Source organism: Leptonotus elevatus, chromosome 7, assembly GCF_054856555.1.
Source record: "Leptonotus elevatus isolate MCC_2025b chromosome 7, RoL_Lele_1.0, whole genome shotgun sequence".
NCBI lineage: Eukaryota > Metazoa > Chordata > Actinopteri > Syngnathiformes > Syngnathidae > Leptonotus > Leptonotus elevatus.
In genome coordinates, this window is record NC_141245.1 from 11,950,898 (window position 1) to 11,975,505 (window position 24,608).

The window sequence follows — 24,608 nt, forward strand, 5'->3', positions numbered from 1 at the left end:
TGCATTTCTGATCTCTGCCTAATATCTGTCAGCATCTGCATGGAAGTTTTTGTTTGAAATTTGTGAACCTATGTAGTAAATATAGGCTGTAGCAAGTCTTTTACAAAGGAAAAAATAATCTGTACTTAAAAGTCCTATATCAAAATCCAAATTGTGATAACGTTTCTGAGGGCCAATGATTGACAGGACCCCTTGCTCACACAACACAATGTTGTAAACTGTATCTGTGCATACTAAAATGTAATTTGGGGTTAACCACTTACATAGGTGGCAGGTGTGTGCTAACTCCCTTTTGTTTAAATGTGATTGCTTACTAGGGCATCCATATGATCGCATCTGTTAGTTTTTTTAACTTTCATTTTTAACTTCCCCTTTCTAAAAAGATTAAAGAATAATAATTCATCCAAAATAGAAAACAGATCTACTCACAATGAGTAAGTTGTACTGTTTCAGAAATGGGCAATAACACATCAGAGTTCTCTGGCAATTACAATTGTTTTATTTACATAATTATATTTCCTTAACAAGTCAAGTTATAAGTGCATAGTCATGAGGTGAGCATCAAATGCATGATTACAGAGAGACACATAGATTGACATTCAGAGGAACATTAATCTAGGGAATCTTGGGTTGCATGTGACGGTGGTGACAGTATATGAATAAGACAGTATAGTTGGAAGTAAAATACAAACAATTGCAGCAACATTTAAGAATTCTATATTTTGTGTTTAAACAGAGCGTGACTTTAGCAGTCTTTGATATCTTAATCAAAATGTTATACAGTCATTGTAAAGGAAGGAGATACCAGAAGTCCCCCCCCCCATTCTCTCTTAAATTGTTAAAATTCCTGGAATGTGGCAGCAGATTTGGCAGTGAGGTCAATGATGACGTACATGTAGAGTGTTAAAAATCAGTAGCAGTTGTTACAGTGACCATTTCAATACATTTGATGTATATTTAAAATGTGTCGGTGTAATATTGTGGCAGACATGAGACTCCTGTACTGGCAGTATGAGCTCCAGCTGCTGTGGCAGTTTAAACCATTTATTGTAATAAAACATAGTGGTCAATCCCCTTTTTTTTTTTTTTTAAACTAAATTATTTTGCCCTAATAGTTACACTATTCAATGGCATGGCTTCTGCTGTCAATTTGAAGTATTTTTTGTTTTATTATATCCTTGTGGTCCCTTTCCCTAATGACCTTAAAATTTAGTACAAACATTGATAAAATATGTGGCACAGACATGTGACAGTAAACAATCTGGCAAAAAGAGCTACAAAAGTAATTCATATCGCTTGCAGTACAAGTACAGTATGTATAATGCGTTGTTACACTTGTATTATAGCCAAGTATATATACCGGTACTGTGAAAACACAATTTTCTGCCTTATGCAATATTTTGTCTCTATTATGTACACATTTAATTGATGAACTAATTGAGCGGAGACAACAGGCCTCTCATGCCAACTTGACTATATGGATATTATACAGTATATTATAGTTAGTACTGCAGCAGTGGTTGTACACAGTCAGCTGATGATGAGTCGTGTCTTTTGAGAACAAGTAAAGGGACAAAGGTGAGGGAGTTGCGTTGTCATATGACATCATTAAATATTAATAATCATGTCTCCACACATGACATCATTCAATGTGACTATTTTTTGGGTAGATGTAAACATTGGCCTTCTAGTAATAAATCATCATACATTTCTCTGTTATAACATCTTGCCAGTATATATTATACAATCGAAAAGTCTATTTATTTCCCTTTTAAGTGACGCCCCATTTGTAAAGCGCAACGCATCTGTGGGATGAGCAGCACTACTGAGAATGTGCTGTGCACCCATACAAAATGTTGCTACAACTTTGATATGAGGTCACAACAGACAACCAAATTGGCTTTCCCCCCCACAACACAAAAATCAGTAACAAAAATGTGTCCAACAAACAGACTTAATAGTTTTTGTGCGCATTATGTTTGAGGTATGACAAATATTCAACTCCACCATGCTGCCTCTTTTGGGATGTTTGTACTCTTATCACATATGTTGCGTGTGTGTACTTTCATGAGTCATCAGTCAAATCACACACTAATAATAACAACACTGTGCAAAACCACACTAATTAGAACAATGAAGTGATTTATCAGCTGCTACGTACAAATGGCATCTTCATTTTTGTGAAGAAATCTGTCATGGTGAAGGAAATGAATTCAATTAGACTTGTTACGGTCAAATTTATAATTTGGATCCTTATTACAAATTTGGTGAAAATATAATGGAAATATATATTTTGGAAGAAATTAGATTAGATAAAATGAATAGTTATGTTTCAATACGTTTGTTCAATAGCATCTATGAAAAGTGTGAGAACGCTATATTTGATGATTTCGCATTTTGACATTCACTGCCAGATACATTCAATGAGACAAAGTTGTCACTGCTAGAATAAGGCAATGTTTACTTTAAGTTGATTACATTGCTTGTTAGATATCTATAGTGCTGTATGTAACTAACCACATTCATTGCAGGGTTGTGTGTTCTCAATTAAAATGATTAATCACAAGTTTATACGGACTTGGAAGGTCTTACTGTAATCCAATAAAAATAGTAATCAGTATGAATGGGATTCAGTGCAGATATGTCAAATATAAATAATGTATATTCAATGTATCGGCCCACTAAGACGCTTTACCACAATGGACAGTGCCTTCGACAGGCCTCGTGTCCCGACACTTTTCTAAAGTGTCCTTTAACATATTATTGCATAACAATATCTGTATTATTGCTTCCATTGAAAGCAAGAAGGAAAATGCAAAGTACATAACATAAATAAGAAAGCGGCTGGCTGGCCGGAGTGAAAAATGTGAACAATAAAGCAAACGCATGGCCCTTGACACATACTCAAATGAAATACAACAAATTTAATGTTCTGATTTTTGGATTGTTTTCTAATTGTTTTATCATAAAATAAGGATGATTTGTGCAGCCACTCCAAACAGTGGTAAAGTGCTGTATTATTTGTGTGCAAGGCCTGTGCACCACTCTCTGGTATGTGATCACTTAAATGTGTGTGCGTGTGTGTGTGTGTGTGTGTAACTCAGCTGTTCCATCAATCCCAAATATGTGTGAGGGTGTGTGGCATGTCGTGTGCGCCAACTTCTCAAATAACGTCTGGTAGAGTTGCATAGAGGGCACAAGGTGGAGCGGCTAATATCAAGATGGTAATAAATCTATCCCTTTCTATTTATTTTGGAATGCAGTTATGTGACATTTAATATAATTTTTTGTAAAAAAAAAACACAAAAAAAACCTGATATCTTATGTTGCGGACGCTCCCAGCCTTACTTTACTATGAATGAACATTAGGGCAACACTAGCCAGAAAAAAGTTGTGACATAATGAGAAGAAAAGTAATACTTTGTAAAATCACCAACTGTAACAATAAAGTCATAAAATTACTAGAATGAAGTTGCAATTTTGAAAGATAAAGTTACCATAAATAAAGAATGTCTATTAAAAAAAAGATGCAATGTAATGTGAATAAAGTCATTAATTAATTTGTAAAATATAATAATATGGCAGTTAAGATGGAATTTTAACAAGTCAACGTCACAGCAGTCTGAGACCTGCCACATAATAAATGGATAATATCATTTTCTATTTATTACTAACAAAAAAGATGAGATTTTAGTTGGGGTTAGTTCACACTCACTCACATTTAACTGTTCATACTGATGATGGTGTTGAGGTGCCAAGAAAGTTTCATTGATTTGTAACTTATACTGAAGTGTCACTTAATGCAGGTATCGTATTCCCTCCCCCTCAAAATGATGATGATTTTAGTTTTGCAATATACTGTAACATCATTATTCCATAATGATAACCACGGTTTACCAATACAATGTATGTAGGGTTATTTGCAACCTCATGACTTCACACAAATGTTCCTGCTGCGCTGTAGACAACATACACGGCTTTCCAAAATGCACGCATGCATGCTTAAAAAAATCAATTGACAAGTCAGAAGCAGCGTGATTAATTTCATTCTCTTTAGGGAGCTGGCTAGTCTCGGGATTGTCTTGAATGAGGATTCGAATTGAGTACTTGGCAAAAAAAAACAATATTTTGCGAATGAATCCTCCTGTCAACGGGAGAAGCAGAACAGGCACAGCTGTTTTCTAATCTAAAGCGCAAACAAAAATATCATAAAAAACTGAGAAGTGGACCATTCGTTTGCCTTAGGAAGCCTTGTCAGCTAGTCTGTAGCCACTCATAAAATGCTTGCAGGATAGGCGTGTCTAGTTCATTTTTAGAGACGCGGAAGGACCCCTAAAAAAAATCCAAACACCCCCCAAAATGTGAAAAATTGACTGAATGTCATTTTTCTTTTTCTTTTTTACCAAGCTATAGAGAAGAGTTAACCATACTGTGCCATGAGTGCACTCCGGCATTCCTTTCTCTGTGACACTCTGAATAACCGAACTACACTTTAAAAAATGCTCTGAGTCTCCGAACGGTCAAAGTGGAGCTGAGCACGTTCGGTGTGTATTTCCGAACGCACTCATAGATAAGGAGACGGCGCACATTATCAAAGAGAACATCTTTCCTCTGTTTGATTATTGTTCACGTTCATATTAGCGCTAGACTGATCAGGTAAGAGAATATGCAGTATATTGATCAAGTTCAATACCCATAGCATAGAGAACTACTCATGAACTTTGAAGGTTGTAGAGTTTTGATGGTACAGACGGTGAACACTGCAACAAATGGGCTGCAATGTAGACAAGCGTGACCCAGCCTTCTTAAAATTCAAGCAATGATTTAACTGTGCATTTGCATGGTGTACTATTTAGCAACGATATACGACAGTCCATTCATTGATAGTGTACATTTTGTTGGAGCATATATACAAACATACATTCGCTGCATTTTTGCTCATGCCTTTGGTGTTCCTTTGTTGTCAGCTTTGGCTCCTGTAAGTCCATTTTCGGTATTGTCGTTCCCTGAGGCGTTAACCAGGCAATCTTTGCTGCAGGGCGAAGGAGAAACCAAAAGATTAGCATACAGAAGCAACAATGAAAACTATCATTATTACTGATTCACATCAATACATTTTAACTCATTCACTGCCATTGACGGCTATAGAAGTCAAAAATTCATTTGAACTATTTTTATTACTTTTGTTAACAAGAGTATGAAAACCTAGATTTTTTTAATTGTACATTTAGAACAGATATAAAATGTGTGATTAATTGTGATTTAACTAGTGAAGTCATACGATTAATTATCATTACAAATTTTAATCGCCCCAAATTTGTAATTATGTTTTATTTTATTTTTTTAATTCATTCATTGCCATTGACGGCTATAAACGTCAAAAATTCATATAGACTATTTCTATTAGTTAAATTTTTTTCCCCACTTTTGTTAACAAGAGTATGAAAACCTAGATTTTTTTAATTGTACATTTAGAACAGATATAAAATGTGTGATTAAATGTGAGTTAACTAGTGAAGTCATGCGATTAATTACGCTAAAAAAATTTAATCGCCTGTCGCCCCTTATTTTTAATTATCTTTTATTTTTTTTATGAATTTATTGCAGTGAATGAGTTAATATATACCATACTAAACACAACTTGTAATTCGCACATGTGGTAACAGAGAGAAGTGGACATTTAGTATGGATATGGTTTTTATTATACAACAAGCCACAATTTCTTAACAGGGAAGTCAACCCCAAAACATTATTTCGATAATACGTTGTATATGTTCCCACTAGTCTTAATATGGCATTCTCATTAATATTATGTTTGTGAAATATGAGTTGAGCAGCAAAATCCACCCATTTTTTGTCCATCACAGGAGGTAGCCATTTTGTTACTTACTGTCAACTGATAATGACATCACAGCTGCTCAGGGCTCAGGTAACGACCAACACAGCTCAGCTTCAGAAAACAGGTGAGCCGTGATTGGTTGTTACCTGAGCCCTGAGCCACTGTGATGTCATTTTCGGTTGACAGTAAGTAACAAAATGGCCACCTCCTGCGATGGATAAAAACAAATATATTTTGCTGCACTTTGGAGCACTTTACGTTGCCATGGGAACATTTGTTTTGAGTTTAGGACAATTTAGAAGTAAACCAGTCTATGGAATTTATGGGATTTGGCCTGTTTTACTGCCACTTCTCCCCATACCCCACCCTTTCCTGCTCAGAGAGGTGGCTGTAGCCGTGGTAGAGACTGTGTAACATATAACAGGCTATATTGCTAATTTTTGTGAATTGTGGGCCCGTAAAACCTTTAACTTAACTTGATATCATGTGAGTTTTTCCTCATTGACAGGCCTACAACAAGTTTAGAATAGTGTCACAATTGCTGTGATGAGACAACTTACTTCTTCTCATCATCCTTCATCAGGAATTGGACCACCAAGGCCTTTATCACCATAACAATGATAGCTAAGCCAATGACTCCGCCCGACACAGAGACAATGATGACGGTTAACGTATTGTCAACCTCCCTCACTGAAAGTGTGGACAAAGAGACATTTGGTGAGAGGTCGTACGGAAAATGCAACAGTACAATACAGGATGCTATATGTCAATATGGTGCATACTTTGATCCACCACTCTGAGAGTGTAGATAGCGCTGTGGTTGCGGTCCTTCTCTTTTGGATTTCTTGCAAAACAGGTGTACTCCCCCTCATCTTCAAAGGTGATGTTCCACAGCAGGACTGAAATATTCTCGTGTTTGGAAGAGCCTACGAACTCTATTCGCTGGTGTTCCACTTTCACCTTGGGCTCCACACCTTCGCTAGGAACCACCCCGTCGCATAACTACACAAGAAAACATGCCTCGGTTACGCAGCACAGAGCTGACAATAAAGATTTGACCAATGTGGCGATGCTTGCGAGGCCCGTACCTTTTCCATAGTGCCATTGTTGTTATAATGCCAGCTGAAGTAGAGCCTGTATATGCCAATGCAGGAGTGGTACTTGCATGGTAACAGTACAGTGGAGCCATTCATTGCCTCCAGTGTTGACACTTTTCCTGTTGTCACCTCCAGTCCACGAACGTGCAGCACGTCTGAATCAAAGACTGCGGGAGTTTGGAGCACACAAGGCAGATGGAGTGAGCCATGAGAGATCATCAGGATCATCATCAGATTTTACTTAAGGAGGAAGTCAACCCCAAAATGTTCTTTGCAATATGTTCTCTTCACCCCTACTCGTGTAAACATGGCATTCAGATTATTATTGTGTTTGTGGAATATGAACTGAGCAGCAGCAGAAAGCACCTGTTTTTTCACTATCTTAGCTGATTTTAAATCATCTCCATTTTGCCACTTGCTGTCAACTGAAAATGACATCACAGTTGCTCAGGGCTCAGTTAACGACCAATTACGGCTCACCTGTTTTCTGAGTTTGGTCATTTGATGTTCACAAGCTGAGCCGTGATTGGTCCTAGCAACTATGATGTCACTTTCAGTCGACAGCAAGTGGCAAAATGGCCGCCCCCTGAGATGATTAAAAACAGCTGTATTTTGCTGCTTTATTCATATTCCACAAACACAATATTAATCAAAATACAGTTTTTAGATTAGTGGGACTGAATAGAACATATCACTGTAAAGAACATTTTGGCTTTGATTTTGACAGGTATATAGACTAGATGGCAGAAAGTTGTGCATCCATCTTTACCAAATACAAGTTTTTTATGTTTTTTTGTTTTTACACAAAAGGTCAAGATTTTACACTGAATAAACAAATTTGTGAGTTGAGAAAATACCATCATTATTTCATTATACTTTAGGCCATAAATGACATAATTGTGTTGCGTTAGTGGATTTAGTGGATTATGAGTTACGCAGCAAAATCCAACAGTTTTTATCAATATCAGGAGGCGGCCATTTTGCCACTTGCCACTTGCAAAAAAATGACATTACAGTTGCTCAGATATCAGGTAACAACCAATCACAGCCCAGCTTCAGAAAACAGGTAAACTGCGATTGGTCATTGCCTGAGCAACTGTGATGTCATCTTCAGTCGACAGCAAGTGGCAAAATGGCCGCCCCTTGAGATGAAAAAAAAAAGGCTGGATTTTGCTGCATAACTCATATTCCCCAAATCTAATAATGTCATGTTTAGACTAGTGAGGTCACATAAAACATATTATTGTCAAGGAATGTTTAAGGTTGACTTCCACTTTAGTATTGTTGGATTTCTGTGCATCGATCCAACGACGTGTCTTTATTCAATGACAGCCACAGTAATCCTGACAGTATTACTCTGGCGTCTGCCTTCATTTGAGTCCTATTTATACATGCTGTCCTCTCTACACTGACCATCACAGGATCACATTGCACTTTGCGCAAACTGGGATTAACACATGCACTTGACTTTACGCCTGTAAATTGGTGTTTCAGAGATGATGATTAGTCCCTATTTCTCTTCCTGTTCCACCCACAGAAAAAAATACAGTAAAACTGCACTTTTTATAGTATCACAAAATCCATCTCCTGTCAAATATTTTCTTGTGTCTAAATATATATAGTCTTTTTGTGTGTAAAAGCAAATGTGTTTGCTATCACACCATGTGTCAGCTCATGTCTTCGTGGTTGTTGTTTGGTTCTAATTCTGCCTCCTGATCTTACCCTTTCATCTTGACTTCGACTAGTGGGTATTTTTATCTCCTGCCTGCATTCACTCGTCTTCTATAGCAATGTGAGCTGTTCGGGTCCACTTTATTCTTTTCTCACTCTGGATCTTTTCTCTGTTAATGGACTTCTACTTATCTTGGAGCTCTGCTCACTTTTAGTTTGCACGCCTTATTGTTCAGAGAATGCATCCTGCACGGATGTTAGCACGAGATAGGAAAAGGACGCTGCAAGGTGCTTGTGTATTTTTAGATTGATCGACCGGTAGTTAGTGTTATCAATGACCACTTAAGGATTTGAAATATTTCTAGGATGGGAAAGGCTTTGAATGCCTGGGTTAGCATTTCCATTCAGTGCGCGCTGCAGGGCTCATCACAATTTTGACCATTTCAAGTCTTTCAAAAACTTAACTTGCATGTTTGGGGATATGGGAAAGAATACTGTACCTATGCAAGGACAGGGAGGGGCTGGCACTTCAAGCTCGTAAAATCAACATACTCTATATGAATATTTGTTGAATCCTTTGGAAAGGAAAAAAAAAAGTGACTAAAGTTGCACAAACATTGCGTGGCCTAACATAAGTCACTCCTTCACCTTAATTCAGTCGTAGCTTGACTTAGAAGTCGACGTCCAGATGTTCATAGAGACTAACCAACCACCTGATGTCGCTTACTAGGTCACGCCTTTTAAAGGCACACACCTCAGGCACACATTTGATTATGTGATTTTCAGTTTGTTCTAATGTAGTGTTTATTTCTTAAAAATTTATTATGTTTTGTTATGGTTTTGTACTCGGTACTTTTTTTTTTTAATACAATACAGATGACTATTTTTATTGATTAAAAATGTGTAACAAAAAAATCTGGGGGTTTCTGGGCGGAATATGGATAGATGGAATCTCAGTTCATTTCGATGGGAAATATTGATTTGGTTCACGAGTTACAAGCTTGGTCACGGAACAAATTAAACTTACAAGTGAAGGTCCCGCCTTAACACGGGAGGAAATTGTTTTCAAAAAATGCCATGACCCAAAAAAAAGGGTGCAAATTATCAGACACATACACTCCCTTATTTTCTCAGGAGTGTGAGACAGATACAATAGACAATCCCATTCATTGAGCTCCACAGCTATAACTAAATCCAAAACGGCTAAAATATAAATTGAAACTGAAAAACAATGTTAATAACTTAACATAGTCAATGTACTTTGCGCGGAACGGTGTGAAAGGGTGTGTTGGGAGCGGTAGGAGGTGGCACGGAGAGGCGGAAATCCGCACTTTCGCCTTTTTGCCAGAGTTGAATAATCTGAACTTTCTTTGCGCTTCGTCTCACGGCAGCCAATCAGTACGGGCCACGTCACACACGGCGTCCTGTCTGTGGTCACCCAGAGCCCAACAACACAGCCAGCCTTGACCGAATGGTAAACAGCATACTGAGTGCTGGTAAGCGTATTTACTTGCTGTTGAACTGTACCAAGGTAGCAATAGTGTTTAGCATGCATTAGCTAAAGCTATTTAGCGCTACCACTGGCCGCCGGATTAAGAAGAAGTAAACATGTACTTAAAAAGGAAAAAAAAAAAGTGCTGCTGAAGAAAATAATGCTTGGCGGTGCTCACTTTTGTTGACTTGCTAAAGTGCTCTGCAGTATTAGTAGTAACGACATGCCTCCTCCTCTCCGTTATGTGCGAATGCACGAATGAGCGGCATCGTTCCAAAACACTCTATGTGATGAAACGCTAGCGACGGAAGCGTTCCAGCACGCCCCCGCCGCTGTTGGTCTGAATGTATTATGGCCTAGTCTACTTTCTGTCACCAAATTGTGAGGTACACAGTCTGCCAAATTCCAAAACACAAAAAACTAGACTTAACCCAGCATGAAAATGAAGATGTGCCAGAGACCAAAATAAATCAACGATGGTGGGGATAGACGCGGAAAAGGCTTTCGACTCGGTGAGATGGAGATTTTTATACAAGGTGATGGGGAAATTAGGCTTTCAAACTAATTTTATTAAAATAATTCAATCACTATACGATAGACCCACGGCCTCAATTAAAATTAATGGAGACCTATCAAACTCATTCATTTTGGAGAGAGGAACACGGCAAGGCTGTCCTCTGTCTCCCCTTTTGTTTGTTTTGTTTATTGAGTCCTTAGGCCAACTGATAAGGCAGAGTAACCTTGTTAGAGGTATTACAATTGCATGGTTGGAACAGAGGGTGGCGCTGTTCGCTGATTACATCCTGGTTTACTTAGAGGAGCCTGAACCTTACTTTTAGACTATTGGAGACTTTCGGGATACAAACTCAACATATCAAAAACACAAAACTTTTCAGTTCCCAGAGTGGCTGAGAGGAAGGTATGCACTAAACTGGGAAGCAAAGTCATTGAAATAATTGGAGATGGTATTAACAAAAGGACCTTACTAAATTATCAAGTGCCAATTTTGAACCATTATCCTTAAACATAAGAGAAGACATCCACAGATGGAATCTTTTTCCATTCTTCAATTTTATCTCAAGAGTAAACGCAATAAAAATTAATATCCTTCCCTGTTTACTGTACATCTTCAGAACACTTCCGTTGGAAGCGAATGATAAATATTTGAAAGAATGGGATAAATTGATTTCCCGATTTATACGGCAAGGGGAAAGGCCACGCATCAGATATAGTGTTCTACAACTAAGGAAGGAAAAGGGGTGGATGGCACTACCATGTTTAAGGAAACATTTTTTTAGCTGCACAGCTAGCCCCCCTACTAAATTGGTGTAATCCTAATTACAAAGACATATATACCCTGTCTGAAAATGTTCTAGAGTTACAAAACCCATGGATAAGTTTTACATTAAACGCATGGCAGAAAGTAATTAAAGACAGTAATATCCATAACATGCCCAATCTTTTCAGGTGGTGTGTATACGACACTGACTTTCCCCTGAATAGGAAGGATGTAACATTCAAATCCTTGACAAAAAACAACATATCTGTCATTTACTGAGAAAAACACACTACATAGCTTCCAAATTTTACAAGAGAAATACGGCCTGGAGAAAAATGACTTCTTTAGATATCTACAAATGAGGAATTACTTTATTCAGAAATGCACATTTACAGGTTGGACAATAGCAGAAATGCTGATACATCCTGTTGGAGGCAGTGTGGCACAAAGGATGCAAATCACTTTCATGTATTTTGGGGATGCCCAGTTTTGGTGCCATACTGGAAGGGAATACAAAACATGTTGAACAGGGCGTTTGGACCACAATAACCCCTGACTTTTGAAACCCTATACTTTGGTCAGACTCAGCTGTTGAATTGCAAGAATGGCATTACTACAACTCCTTTTAGCAGCTAGCAAAAAGACTATTACCAGAAGGTGGCTGAACCCGTTGGCTCCAACTCAGGAGGAGTGTATTGGAATCATTTCTGAACTGTATAAAATGGAAAAATTGACCGACTGCCTGAGATCACAAAAAGCTGAATTTGACCAAATTTGGTCAAAATGGAAAGTTTTTGTCACCCTGTCATGTATAGATTTTCAAACTTGATTGTGGTTGTATGACATTTTACCGTCTCAATTTGTATGTTAAGTAAGCATTTTTATTATTATTGTGTTTTCATTATTTTTTAAATTTTTAATTTTACCTTTTTTTTTTTCTGTTATTTTGCATCTTGGTAGATTTTGTATAAAAGAAGAAAGGATTAATACTGTAAATTAACATTAAAAATGATTGTACTGCTCTTGCATATTTCCCCAATAAAAAGAAAATTACAAATAAAATAAAATAAAATGAAGACGTGACAGCTCTTATGCCAAGCACGCGTGTGCCAGTCTATAAAAATAAAGCCCTACAGTTAGTGTTTACGTGCTGACCAGGAGTTCATGTGCCACCTTAATACCAAACATGGAAGTACTGTGTCCAAAGGACCCCATTACTACTTTGTAATACTACAATGCTGTTGGAGACGCAGTTAATAGGTCCCGGCTTTTTAGCTAATCATCATACGCACACCTGCCTCAAAGAGGGGCCCAAGTAGACAAACGCAAGCTAGCTACTCTTGTAAGACAAGAAAAGTAGTTCAGGGGCAAGCAAGGAAGAAGAAGAGAGACGGCACTAGCGCGAGAAGGAGCGTTGCTGCTGTGTGCAAGTTGCGCAGATGATAAATAAAATTGGCTCCACAAATAAAGAGTGTCTGCTCACTCCTGCATGAAAAACGAGAGTTAGCGCTAAAGCCAGGTCTTTCTGACAAGCCTGGAGCTGGAACACCGAGATCAGGAATGGCTCAAATAAAATGTTGCGCCTCCACAGTTGCCTTTCAGAGGTATGGGAACTCAGGCTACTGAGATTCAGAATGGACATTGATTTAGCAATATTTCTGCCCGATGGTTAGGTTTATTCATCTCTATTTGATTTGTAAATGATTGCACATTCAAAAAATACTACAAAAACGTGTTCAAATTTACAAGCAAAAATCTTCATATGTGTGAGGGGAAGACAAGATGCAGGACGGTATCCATCAAGACATCCGTCCATTTCTTTGGCATAATTGTACTAATTCCAATCATCCTATAAAGGTAAAGCAATGGACCGGGATACGAACACCTCACATGTGATGTCAGCATGTTTGCACCTAAAAGGTGTGGGAGGCGAATTCTAAGGCTTCACTTAGAAGGATGAAGTGAATAAGACCTAATGTTTGGACTTGGGGGTATGGATTTACGATGTTGGCAATGAGCCACCCACCTTGCATGCAATTAGTCTGACACAGAGAAAGTAAAAGACTTTACACCACCAACACACGGCAGTTTAAGGTAGAGAGAGTGTGCAACTCACCCAGCAGCAATACAAGCAGCAGTCCTGGCACACTCCAGCTGGTGTTTTCCAATGACGCCATGACACCGCTTATATTTGTCTGATTCCTTGAGTGTTTCCCAATTCAGAATTTTGTACCAGTACCTGTCCTGTCACAGTTGACTTTAGGTAAACCAAAATGTGGCTCTCTTATATTGCTTTGGAACAAGGTGGTCCGGATTTCAGTCCCTCCCTTTCCCCCCTTCTGTCCCAGGAAGGAAGCGTAAGGAGTTCTGTCCAGGCTTGAGAATACGGCACCCCTGCCCCTGTTTGTGTCCCCGTCTTCCCCCCTCTCTCTCTCTCTCTTTCTCTCTCTCTCCCCCCGTCTTCTGTCAGCAGTCTCAGTGGTAATCCAGCAAGCAAATTTGAAAAAAAAAAAAAGAAGGCAGCACAGAAGCTGTTTGGCGACGTGCTGTGGTGTCAGACAGCCTCAACACTCTGGCAACGGTGGAATCTGTCAGGGAAGCGCACCAGCCAGCAAGCCACACAGACGGGAGGCGCAGGCTGGAGGAGTGCTGGATGCAGCATGGGAGAAAAAGGCACAAAAAGGGATGCTGGTGCAGAGCAGCCAGGCAGAGAAGCAGAAAGCGAGTGTCTCCCCGGCCGGCCAAGAGAGAAATGAGTGCGGGAGATACTGCAGAGGGAGAGAGGGGACGAGAGAGGGGATGAGAGAGAGAGAGAAAGAGAGAGAGAGAGAGAGCGAGCGAGAGAGAGAGAGAGAGAGAGAGAGAGAGAGAGAGAGAGAGAGAGAGAGAGAGAGAGAGAGAGAGAGAGAGAGAGAGAGAGAGAGAGAGAGAGAGAGAGAGAGAGAAAGAGAGAAAGAGAGAAAGAGAGAAAGAGAGAGAGAAAGAAGGCGGGAGGGTTGGCTTAGTGTGCGCGTTAAAGAGGTGAAGGTGATTACCAATGCCACGTACACACACACACATGGCAATTCGGGACAATTTGGCTGAGTCAGCCTTACTTTGTGAGAGTTGGAGACAAAATGAGTGCTTTGCTTCAGTCACGCCACATGACCACCACTCAATGTCCTCTTTGCTGCATCTTGCCTGTCTCACTTCCATGTGTCTTTTATTTTGCGCTGCCTCCCGCTATCTTGCACTGGCACCATCTGACCTTGTTCAATGGCAAGACAGACATCTTGATCTGTGTTAATATCACGGTTAACCCGAACAGATGGCAGTAGAACATCCAAGGTCAAGCATTGAAAGAAATGGGCCTGCTGGACATTAAAATAAGAAACTGTCGGTATCAGATTCATTTACATCAATCTATTCATTTTCTATATAGCTTGTTCTCATGAGGGTGAGTTGAAGTCTAGCTGGCCAATAGGCATGATATACCTAAGACTGGTGATAGACCAGATATTTTAGAGTCTTTGATTCATCTGATTCCCTTGATTTGAATTTTGCTAACAAGTATCCTGCTAATTGGAGCTGGCAGGTTTCGGATTTATCTAAAAATTCAATTGACCAATGCAGCTTCATTGGAGAGTTCAAGCTTCCGATCTTTCTAGATGGTGTCGTACTAGTGATTAACACTGAAACCGCAAGATGGATGCAATGTTTGAGTTCCTTTGAAAAGTAGCTGTCACAGAGGAGAAATTCGTGTCTCACCTGAGCGGCACAACTGAGAGACTCAAGGTCAGATCAAATTGTTGTCGGCTTATTCCTGTGAGATGTGTTATCTGGACTTTTGCCCTGGATGAAAGAACTACAGCTGGACAGGTTGTCTCCACGACAACGAGACGATATGCCTGGCGCAGATGTGAAGGACATAGATATGCATACATATTCACAATAACAAACCCCCCATGATATCACCTGGACGACTGCAACAAATTAATAATTTCAATGGAGAAACATAATTTGATATACTCTACAGGTAAATTGAGTGACAAGCGTGCTCATCAGTGGTATGCCGCTAGCTCTAGCAGCTAACTAATGTATCTAAGTTGACCTGCAACTGAACATGCCATTATTTCCGGCTCTTACGGCTATACTCGATAATAAATTTCTCCTCTATTTCTGCCATTAAAACTCTTGGAGTCTCTGTTCCAGTTTGTCTATCCTCCCGTCAATTGTAAATATATAAAAACAACAACACATTTTGACTTGAAGAAGTGAGGTTATGTAAACAAAACTACTGAGACAATATTGAGGCACCACTAGTAGTGCGTTTTGAATATGTAATCTCCATTTTACAGTATTCCTTCGAAGCAATAAAAAGAATGTGTAATTGTAGAATGTTACCTCAATGGCTAAGTGCTTCTTGCATTAAGCTCAATGCTTCACAAATTGAGTGCCTTGTGCATTAACAGACAGACAGGAAATGAACAAGGTCTTGATATTTATCGAACCAGGATTGTGGTCATTTGATGTTGTGCACGGTGATGCCTTGGCTATTGCTTGTTGACAAATGAACCCTTTGCTCGAATTCATCCGTGATCCTGAAAAGGGTAAGTGGTAGAAAAAGGATGGACAATTGAACCTAATTACACCCTTTATCTATCTAGTATCAATGTATTCAAATATGTACTTAGTGAGTGTACCTTATTCTAATGTATGAATGGCAACAAATGGATACACAAGTTAATTCTACCTTCTTCCATTTCGTGAAAGAGCGTTTAATTGTTTTTCCTGGCAATGTATACATATACATAGATGGACAAAGATGCATTATTTGTAGTAAATAAATAATAATATTTAGTCATGCTTCACACCTGATGATCTCTCACAGTTCACTAGCAGTTGGTAATCACAGTCCAGTCCGTAAGTGAATGTTGTGTCTACTCATTTTAACACAGTAGTCATCAAAGACAAACGCATCCTAATCTGTAGACCTCCTGAAGCTTTTAATCTAGTCGCCTAGGTTATATGCTTTCTCCGAAAGGAACCTACTTGAACCCGTAAAATGAGTCCTTCACCAGGATTACACAATGCAAAAGGACCTTCCATAAATTTCATCTAAACCACCAACGCAACCCTGCAGTGGCAGTGAGGGATTGTGATCCACACCTTCAATGTGCAGACTGACCTCCTTCACTGGATTCATCACTTCCTGGCTTAACAACCGGCAGTGTTCTCATCAACACCTCAGCCCAGATTTACACATACATGGGAAATGTGACTTACGGATGGATGTTAGCTAGCCTCTACAATCAAATAAAGTGAAAGTGCAGATACCACAATAAAGCATTATTACAGCATCCCGCTACACCACTTTGAGGTGCATTTGGAAATCTGAATATCACACGGTGCCCATGTGCAAAAACAGCCTTTGTTTGTGTAGTGGGTAATATAGCTGACTTGCATGTATCTGGTATGGGATCCATTCCACTGGCAGCTGGTCAATCAAGGGCATTAAGGCGCCTCCCACTCACCCCATTACTTTCCATAAAGACAAAAGATTCAATATGAATATTGAGCATAAAATAAAAAGATGAAAACTGTTTTGCTCATGCGTGTTGGATATTAGAGATGCATGCCTGGTCTGGGGTGGAGACATCTTTTCTTATTGGGCTCTATTTTTGTAGACAGCACATACAGAAATGCCGGCAAATCCTGCTTGTTTACGAATTTGGTTAACTGCTCTACACCATGCTGGCCGTTCAAATGTAGCGAGGACTTGCACCCGTTGTATCTCAGAATTTATAAACGTATGCGTTCACAGACCACGTCTAACTTTTAGCGCGAGGCCTATGGACATATTTAAGTCAACAGCAGTTCATTCTGTATGGAATGAGGGTATCTGCTTACATTTTCTGTTAAAAAAAAACTATGACAAATTTGGTCGAGTCACGTATTGATTGCTGTTTTCTTTCCCACACAGAGATCTCTCCACACGAGTACATCACATTTAAAGGGAATAAGAGAAGCAGACTTAATTGCCGGCAAATGTGTTCTCGCCCACATTAGCGCAAATTATCCCCCCCCCCCTTTTTTTTTTTGTGTGTTACCAACCTATCTCCCCATTAACTCTCATTAAAAGTTTGACATGCAGAGTTGCTCATCTTTAATACTGATAGGACCAAGATGGAGTGCTTCATTCCAGCGGCAGAAAGTGGATGACAGCAAAACCGAACTAGAGCTAATGCACACAATTCACACTTCTTCTGTGATTTAAATTACTGTGGGTTAAAAAAACAAACACCCACCAGACGTGAGAACAAAGGCGAAGCGGATTCAAGCCCAGGTTTGACTGGACCACTCATAATAATAATAATAATAATAATAATAATAATAATAATAATAATAATAATAATAATAATAATAATAATAATAATAATAATAATAATAATAATAATAATAATAATGTTTAGAAATACATTTACTAATAATATTATTAATAATATATTTTTGTAAAAATGTTGACATGTCCAGTTATTGTGCAACTTTTAAATTCTGATGTATTGATACTGTACCATGAGTGATCTAATGCAATATTGATATTTTGCTCCACCCCTCGTCACTAGGCAATCACAGGGCTACATCGAATGTCTTTTCTTGTGAGTAGTAAAAGTCATCAATGTGAACCACTACACTATCATTAGACATTTTCTTTATTTTCTTAGTGAATAATCAATTGATCTGGCTGACAACATGAAGGCATACATACAGAAGGTAGGTCACAAAGGTATCTAGTTTAATATTGATCCCCAAAAAAAGTATTGTTCTGGATAGATCTGCACAGTACAGAACAGGGCCATGGGCATAGGCAAACTAGGCGGTCACCTAGTGGAGGGGACACTGAATTGCAGGGGGAAAAAAAGATAAAAAATATTTTCCCCCTCATGTTTTCTAAAATAAAATATGTTATTAAGTGTTCCCTCGTTTTGCGCTTGAGTTTGATTAAAAAAAATACCCGTAATAAGCCATCAATTCATCATTCGTTGATTGCTCAATATTTTTGCCATTCGAAGTCGACATCCGTCAGTGTTCCGTCATTGTCAATTCATCACCAAAACGGGACATCTGTCATTGACGGATTGCAGAATTTATTGACGGATTGACGATTACATTGACACTGAGAACCCCCTTACGCTAAGCTTGTCAATTTTCGAAGTTTCCCGTCAATTGTGAACAAAATGGTGTCCGTTATTGACGGACCTTCCATCAATATTGACGGAATGCCCACTTCTGTGTTTTTATATAAATTTTTTTATTCCTTTTTTTTTCAAATATATTGTACATAATTGGACAACATTTTGTATTTTTTGATAATGTCAGTCAGCACAAAATGATTGCACTAAACAGTTTTGCATACTACTTATGCTATTTATTTTTATCATTTGTAATTGTCTGTGAAATTTAGTATTTATTGTGTAGTGTGCTATTGTATATATATCCATCCATCCATCGGGGGGTATATATATATATATATATATATATATATATATATATATATTGCTACATTCTACACTTTTGCCTAGGGCACCAAATCACCTAGGGCCGGCCCTGGTGCCCTTCAAATGATTATTACGATTAGTGCATGTTACTCTTCCTCATTCTGTCTCATGTAGTTACTACAGATTCATACTTGAAGATTCTCTAAACCTGCATGCAAAGAAACAAGAGAATATGCAATGGATTTACTCGTAAGTCTTTGCATGTGCACTGTAGTGGCGGTGGCATATGTGCACACACACCTGCTCCTGGACGGGGTGACCTTGGAAGGCTTGCAAGGCGGAGCAAGAGAGAGGACATTACACTGATGAGCGGAAGGGAGAGGAGAATATTAGTGAGCTGTGGGAGCAAATAATGGTGGGAGGGAAAGAGGAATTTGCGGAAAGGCAGAAAAAGTCTGAGGGGAGTCGATGTGACAGGAGGCAAAAGGGAGTAACATGAGAGGGAGGGAGGGTGTGGAGGATCTCTTTCTGGGACGGCCAAGGCGCTGAAATGCTGCAGTGAAGCCACATGGCTAAGAATCACTGCCACACACACACACAAATACACACACAGACACACAGAGGTCGTAACCCTTTCTCGACCACACCAACATCATCTTCCTGGACGTGACTCGCCCCGCGCGCGCGCGCACACAGTCTGATTAACCTTCCTATCACCCGGCGCTTCGGCCCGCTCTCTCCTCTCCTTTCTCTCTCTCCCTCCCTCCCTCTCTTTCTCTCTCTCTCTCTCTCTCTTTGCACCAGCCGGTGAGTGAGCACATTTCACAGAACATCCTGAGTGGCCCTCTCTCAGCCTCATCTTCACATCTGTCCCCATCCGAGAATCCTCTTTCACTCCTCAACATGACTCTATTTTATTTTATTTTTTTAAACCTTTCTCTTTGGTCCACCATCTCATCCGTGTGGTTTCTTTACTAATCGTCCTGGCTGTTTCATCTGACAGAATAAAATAAAAAGGTGAGTCCAGTTTAAAACTGAGAGTCGCACGTTTGGACTCAAAGTTTTGCAAGTGTTAGCTGTATGTCGCAGACATCGTGAAATATTTGATAAGCATGTGTGCGGGGATTTGATGCGAGGATTGTGCAGACTGTGTGGTTGGCCTTCGAATTAAGGATATTTCAAAATGGTTGTGATGAACTTGATACAGGAAGAATGTTTGTAGTATAATTACAACGTCAGTTACACTTTTATTCCTTCCATGCTTTTTGAGAACTACAATTTGTCCATTTATGACAACTAAAAGGTATTTAGTATTATTTTTGTGGTTGTTAAAGTGCAGTTTTTTTTTTAAAGCTAGAAATGGCCTGTGAGAAATTGTGTTCAGAAAGGGATTAATCAGCACATGTGTTTTGTGGTTAGCAAGTGTGCCCAAGATCAAATTCCTGATTCCCGACATTTGCATGTTCTCCCTGCACATTTTAGGATATATTTTATGTTAATTGAAGACTTGAAATTGTGTGAGTGCGAACGGTTGTCGGACTGCCGATCAGTCTTGGTGTGCAGGGATCGACTCCATCTTACCTGTGACCTTAATGAGGACAAGTACTGTACAGAAAATGTATGGATGGATAGAATAGTTGAAATAGAAGATAGAATGGTTTAAATGAACTGCAGATAAGGCATGCAGCGTCCTTTAGAATTGTGTACAAACCCTTTTCTCAAAATTGTGTGATAGCATCAAGGATCTAAATATTTCCCAAATAAAACAAACACAATGGCTTACCAATTTTCATTAATATTTTGACTGAACTTTTAACACTTTACTGTGTCTTCCATTCATCATCACCATCCCAAAAAAGAAAAAAAGAAAGAGATTTATTTATTCGTCGTCCAAGTTCAAATTGGTTTACATGCACACACAAATGTTTAGTTGGCTTATTTAAGGATTTAAGGATTATTTAAGGACTTGAACGTGGTCTCACCATAATGTTTTTGTTCCTATTATATGATACAAACATTTGCATTACTTCCATTTACAATATAATATATCAAAATGTGTATATATATATATATATATATATATATATATGAAGATGTTGGGGAAGAAAAAAAAACGTCACGTGTGCAAAAATGCAAAGTAATGCAGTAGTGCAAGTTGTCCCAGTTGACCTCTGAATGCAGCTTGGCTCAGCTTGGCTTTGCCTCTCGTGGTTACTGCCTAGATGCACTGCAGCACACAAGCCCCAAACATCTGTGTTTTATATATATTTTACAGTCACGACCACCCCTCCTCCCGCAGCCCATTTACCTATTCGATGTGTACGCAGATGAATGAATACGTGATAAAGCCAAGATATACGACACTGCGCTATGTAGGACTCTAAATGGGGCACTTTGGAAGTAAGATGCAGTGCAGTACTATGCAAACATAACACAGAATTGATGCAATTTTGGAGCCATCCATTGAAATACCGGTATTGCTGTCTACGTTTGTTCTACGTGAACACCCCATTTTTTAAAACAGTTTCCAGGTGTCAAAATCACATCCGTGCTTTTATTTGCGGAAGCAGAGAGTGTGGAGGAAAAAAAAATCAAACGGCCATATAGACAATAAAATAATTTAAGTTGTGTAGGCAGCAATATATACACGACATCATGTGCGTGTGGCGCATAGACTGCATCGAACAAAACTGCATGATCGTGTATTAGACGAGCAGTACCCACATTTTTTGGGGTCCGGTTTCACGTTAAGTCTATTTGGATACAAATCATAACAGATGATTAAACATAAAGTAGTACTCGGCATTACCCTGAATATAGTTGCTGTAATTAGTGGGACCCTTGAACTTGTTTCTCTTCAGTGAGTCAATCCCATCTTTGAACAAAAAACTCCAAAGGCTTGTCTTTTAACACAGTCTCCTAAATACAGATCTCTTTTTCTTGGATGTTGTCAGCTCTTCTTTTATCGTCCGTATCAATATTTGGCCTGTTTTCCTCATGGGCAGGCAGGCACTCCAGCTCCAGGGACTTAACTGTTTCGTAAAGCAATTAAAAAGTCATTTGTTTCTCCATCATATGTCGTACTAAAGTGTTGATAGTAAAATTGGCACTGATTCACCGATAAGAGGATCGCAGACAACACAACTGAGAAGCTAACCTGCATGTTTTTGGAATGTTTTTGGAATGTGGGAGAAAGCCAAAGTTCCTGGAGAAAACCCACGCAAGCAATTGTAAAACATGCTTATTCCAGGAAGGAAGGGCCAAAGTATGGATTTGAACCCACAACTTGAAAAGTGTGAGGCGACTGTGCTAATCTCTTACCGTAATCTCACCGTACTTCCTGATATTTTATGATTTTTACCTGCTAATAATAATGTCAAAATACTTCACAATGACCTTAAAATGATGAAAAAAGAAGCCACATAAATATGAAATTAATATGATTTTTTTTGTTAAAAGCTACAAAAAATAAATACATAAAAAAAAGCAATGGCCTTGTGAACGAGAGTCAGGAAATTCCTAAAAAAAAGGCCACAAAAAAAATATTAGTTAATGAGGGCTGACATTAAAAGCATTTACAGCACATACAATGTTTAGACACTTCGAGTAATGCCACGACGCACATCGTGTAGTAATATGCTAATTCTGTGTTGACTTTCATGTATTTTTAATTTACTATTAAAATGACAGGATTTTAGTAAGAGTCCGACTGTTCCTGAATCTACCTTAAAATGATAAGAAAGGTCATAAGTAGGCCGCAAATCTACTCTGTGCGCATTTGGAGACATTTCGGGACCAACATCATATAGCGGACATGTTAGGGACTTTTTCTGGAATTCTTAGGGTCTCTGCAACCAATTAAGTGTGATTAAACTTATAGTTAGATAGCTATTCCTGAAAATTCCGAATTTTGCCAAATTGCAGCATCACAATTCAATTTGCCGATGTGTCTACTGCATGCGTCATGTGTAATTGAGCAGCAAAAATGCAGGTACTACCCGTAATCACTATAGAAGTAATCATTTATTGCCAGCCATTTTAGAAAATGTCTAAATATTTAATACCCACACGAGATTGTATTTGATAATTATATATACACCGAAACTGCCAAATGAAAGAATAGAGTCTCTCATTTCTGCCTTATTCCATTATTTTATAATCAACTATAGAAAAATGTAAGTTGCACAAAATGCAGCCATGCACTCTCAAACTGTGTCCATTTACCTCATATAAAATGGAGCACGTCACCTACTGGTGGTTGTGCATCAGTAAAGTTGTTTCCAAGTTTGAAATTTACAGTGGAGCAGAATCAGATGCTACCCTATCTGTCAGTGAATTAATTTTTTTTAGCAATAGTTTCATAATGTTTGTTTGGGATGTATGGGCATACAGGTTACACATTGTCATGTAATAAATCAGTCAAATATGATGAAATACTTTATTAACATATTACTTTCCCCGCCCCCAAACAACCCAATATTGTATGTTCTATGTGGGAACTTGGTAATGCCTCAGTACTGTTCTGGGAAAAAAAAGTAAAAAATCAGAATACAAGTATGTAAATTTGTGACAATGTGCAAAACAGTGACCCGACCTTTGAGATAGGAAAAGCGTAATGAAAATCTTTAAAAACACACACACACACACGACTTTTGCTTTGCTGCAATTTGGAATGTAAATCTCTATAAAAGATGATCCCAGTTGGACTTCATTTGGGATCTATGTATCTATATGACATTTTTGTATTGATATTTGAAGTACAGAAAATGAGACAAAACATCTAGGCAGCAATTTGTTCTTTTCAAAAACAAGTTCCTCGCAGCACAATCAAATAAGGGCCATATGAATAAAAGGTGCTTATTGCTACACAGTGGAAGAGATTAAGCATGCATGAGCTCATGTTTGTTTCTCATTCGGGTATAACTTACGTTGTTGAAATGCGTTCACTAACATGCATTAAGGGCAGTATACTACACTGTACATGCTTTTATATGATCACGTGGTTATGGTGCAGAATTAAACAAAACAAAGTCAGACGCATGTTTAACTGCTGAGATTGGATTCAATGCAATCAATGATGTTTTTGAGCTCTTTACTTTCTACCTTGATGCGATGATTTACTCAGCACAGGCTGAACATGTGCCTGAAGTTGTCATTTCCTTTAATTACAGACGGAAGAATAAAATGGTATAATCAGCACAGGATTAGAGTAGCCTACAATTTGTAGGCTATATGATGCAAAGATAAAATCTGAAAACGTGCACCAGAACAACAAAAACATGATTTAGTGCATTCAACATAACCAGGCCAGTCTTTCGTGAGCAGCCCCCTTTGAAAGCTAAAAATACTTTGACCCAAAGACAAAGTGACTGTGCATGGAGAAAAATAAGAAGGGGGAAGAAAATCTCTGCTATGGATATTCTAAGAAACATTAGACACCATTTTGTAACGCCACTGGCGGGTTTTGTCTTCGTTATAATGAAAACCAAATGTGACTACATACTGTACAGGGGGATACTGTGCATGTATTTAGACATTAAAAGCATTTACAGCACATACAATGTTTAGACACTTCGAGTAATGCCACGACGCACATCGTGTAGTAATATGCTAATTCTGTGTTGACTTTCATGTATTTTTAATTTACTATTAAAATGACAGGATTTTAGTAAGAGTCCGACTGTTCCTGAATCTACCTTAAAATGATAAGAAAGGTCATAAGTAGGCCGCAAATCTACTCTGTGCGCATTTG

General features: G+C 38.6%; 1 protein-coding gene across 1 annotated transcript; it reads right to left on the reverse strand.

Moving 5' to 3' along the window:
• Positions 1-476: 476 nt before the first annotated feature.
• Positions 477-13,763, reverse strand: LOC147170975 (sodium channel regulatory subunit beta-4-like). Its single transcript, XM_086080847.1, has 5 exons — positions 13,495-13,763; positions 6,928-7,103; positions 6,622-6,841; positions 6,400-6,529; positions 477-5,032 (listed from the first exon to the last, which is right to left on the reverse strand). The coding sequence occupies exons 1-5, from the start codon at positions 13,553-13,555 to the stop codon at positions 4,939-4,941; spliced, it is 681 nt and encodes a 226-aa protein (XP_085936973.1). The 5' UTR covers positions 13,556-13,763; the 3' UTR covers positions 477-4,938.
• Positions 13,764-24,608: the final 10,845 nt, after the last annotated feature.

Bases quoted from the DNA above. Each gene is read 5' to 3' on its own strand.
- LOC147170975 (XM_086080847.1), bottom strand. From the start codon at position 13,555: ATGGCGTCATTGGAAAACACCAGCTGGAGTGTGCCAGGACTGCTGCTT. The intron at 7,104-13,494 runs GTGAGTTGCACA...AAACTCCCGCAG, and splicing joins GCTGCTTGTATTGCTGCTGG to TCTTTGATTCAGACGTGCTG. The intron at 6,530-6,621 runs GTATGCACCATA...CCACACTTTCAG, and splicing joins TCTCAGAGTGGTGGATCAAA to TGAGGGAGGTTGACAATACG.